At 49.6% G+C, this 1853-nt stretch overlaps 1 protein-coding gene across 1 annotated transcript; it reads left to right on the top strand.

Moving 5' to 3' along the window:
- The first annotated feature begins 440 nt into the window (after positions 1-440).
- Positions 441-1370, top strand: LOC136103250 (olfactory receptor 14C36-like). The gene has a single exon (XM_065841222.1). It carries the CDS (start codon positions 441-443, stop codon positions 1368-1370), a length of 930 nt encoding a protein of 309 aa, XP_065697294.1.
- Positions 1371-1853: the final 483 nt, after the last annotated feature.

Here is a 1853-nt window from a genome sequence, read left to right as displayed (position 1 = left end):
AAGGGTTTCTGACACCCAAGAACCCTCTCAAGGTGAAATTGGGTGGAAGCTATAAAATCCTAGAACTCTGAAACTGCCCTTACCATTCCTGATTCTTCCCACTGTGATTTCAGATGCTGACAGGCCTGTCTGCATTAGCAGTGGTTTGCACTTGACCAGGTTGAACACCAGGACTGGCCACCTCCCCTGCTCACTTCTTTAGAGTCAGGCTGACTTATCAGGAGCCCAAGGTAGAGGGCCAGTTCTTCATCAGATGCTTATCAAGCACCAACCAGGGCTCCAGCTACAAAGTTGAAGGCAGTCTCCAGGTAAAAGAAAAGTGTCTGTGTGTGACAGTGGGGCTTCTACGGGAAATGGCTTTGATTTTGCTCAAGAATTCTTTTGTAGCTTGTCATTGTCTTTTTCTCCTAGGACATTGTCCTCATGCCCAGAGGCAGCACATGTCTAACAGCAGCTCCATCACCCAGTTCCTCCTCCTGGCATTTGCAGACACATGGGAGCTGCAGCTCTTGCACTTCTGGCTCTTCCTGGGCATCTACCTGGCTGCCCTCCTGGGCAACGGCCTCATCATCACCACCATAGCCTGTGACCAGCACCTCCACACCCCCATGTACTTCTTCCTCCTCAACCTCTCCATGCTCGACCTGGGCTTCATTTCCACCACAGTCCCCAAGTCCATGGCCAATTCCCTCTGGGACACCAGAGCCATCTATCAAGAATGCACTGCCCAAGTTTTAATGGTTGTCTTCTTCTTTGGAGCAGAGCTTTCTCTTCTCACCATCATGTCCTATGATCGCTACGTTGCCATCTGCAAACCCCTGCACTACGGAACCCTCCTGGGCAGCAGAGCTTGTGTCCACATGGCAGCAGCTGCCTGGGCCACTGGGTTTCTCAATGCTCTGCTGCACACAGCCAATACATTTTCACTGCCACTCTGCAAGGGCAATGCCCTGGACCAGTTCTTCTGTGAAATCCCCCACATCCTCAAGCTCTCCTGTTCAGACACCTATTTCAGGGAAACTGGGCTTCTGGTGCTTAGTGTCTCTTTAGGACTTGGGTGTTTTCTATTCATCATACTGTCCTATGTGCAGATCTTCAGGGCCGTGCTGAGGATCCCCTCTGAGCAGGGACGACACAAAGCCTTTTCCACCTGCCTCCCTCACCTGGTTGTGGTCTCCCTGTTTATAAGCACTTCCATGTTTGCCTACCTGAAGCCCCCCTCCACCTCCTCCCCAAGCCTGGACCTGGTGGTATCTTTTCTGTACTCAGTGTTGCCTCCAACAGTGAACCCCGTCATCTACAGCATGAGGAACCAGGAGATGAAAGTGGCACTGGAGAAGCAGATTCAATCATTTTTCTGTCAGCAGTAGTAAGTTACCCATGTCTCTTGAGAAGTTATTTCCAGTTCATTTCAGGAACCTCCTGCTCATTGAGCATTTGATCTGTGATAACCATGTTTGTCAAGGAATTTCTTCATCCATGGCACTTCTCCAGAAGCATTAAGCCAGCCTCTCTGACTCAGAGGCCTGTGTCTAACGAATGGTCAGGATCTGTTGATCTAGTAACCTGGGGAAGGGGCTCTGCTTGTGTCTCTGCAGGTTCTCAAGTGAAATGGATTCCGTCAAGATGTGTACGACCTTGTTGCCTCCTCCTTGGAGTCTCTGGGTGGCCCCTCGGCAGAGGCCTGATTCAGCAAAAAATTTATGGCTTACCTTAGCGAACTTAACCCGTGCAGCTATTCTCTGTGCTTCTTTATCCACACCAACAGATCCTTTTCATACATGCTTAGTAGGAGTACGAGCAACAGAACAACATTTAGGTAACTTATATAATGAAACTGTCAGAAGCAATTG

The sequence above is a fragment of the Patagioenas fasciata genome, chromosome 7, assembly GCF_037038585.1.
Source record: "Patagioenas fasciata isolate bPatFas1 chromosome 7, bPatFas1.hap1, whole genome shotgun sequence".
Taxonomy (NCBI): domain Eukaryota; kingdom Metazoa; phylum Chordata; class Aves; order Columbiformes; family Columbidae; genus Patagioenas; species Patagioenas fasciata.
Note: the sequence above shows the minus strand (reverse complement) of the source record. Positions and strands in the feature narration are given on the sequence as shown.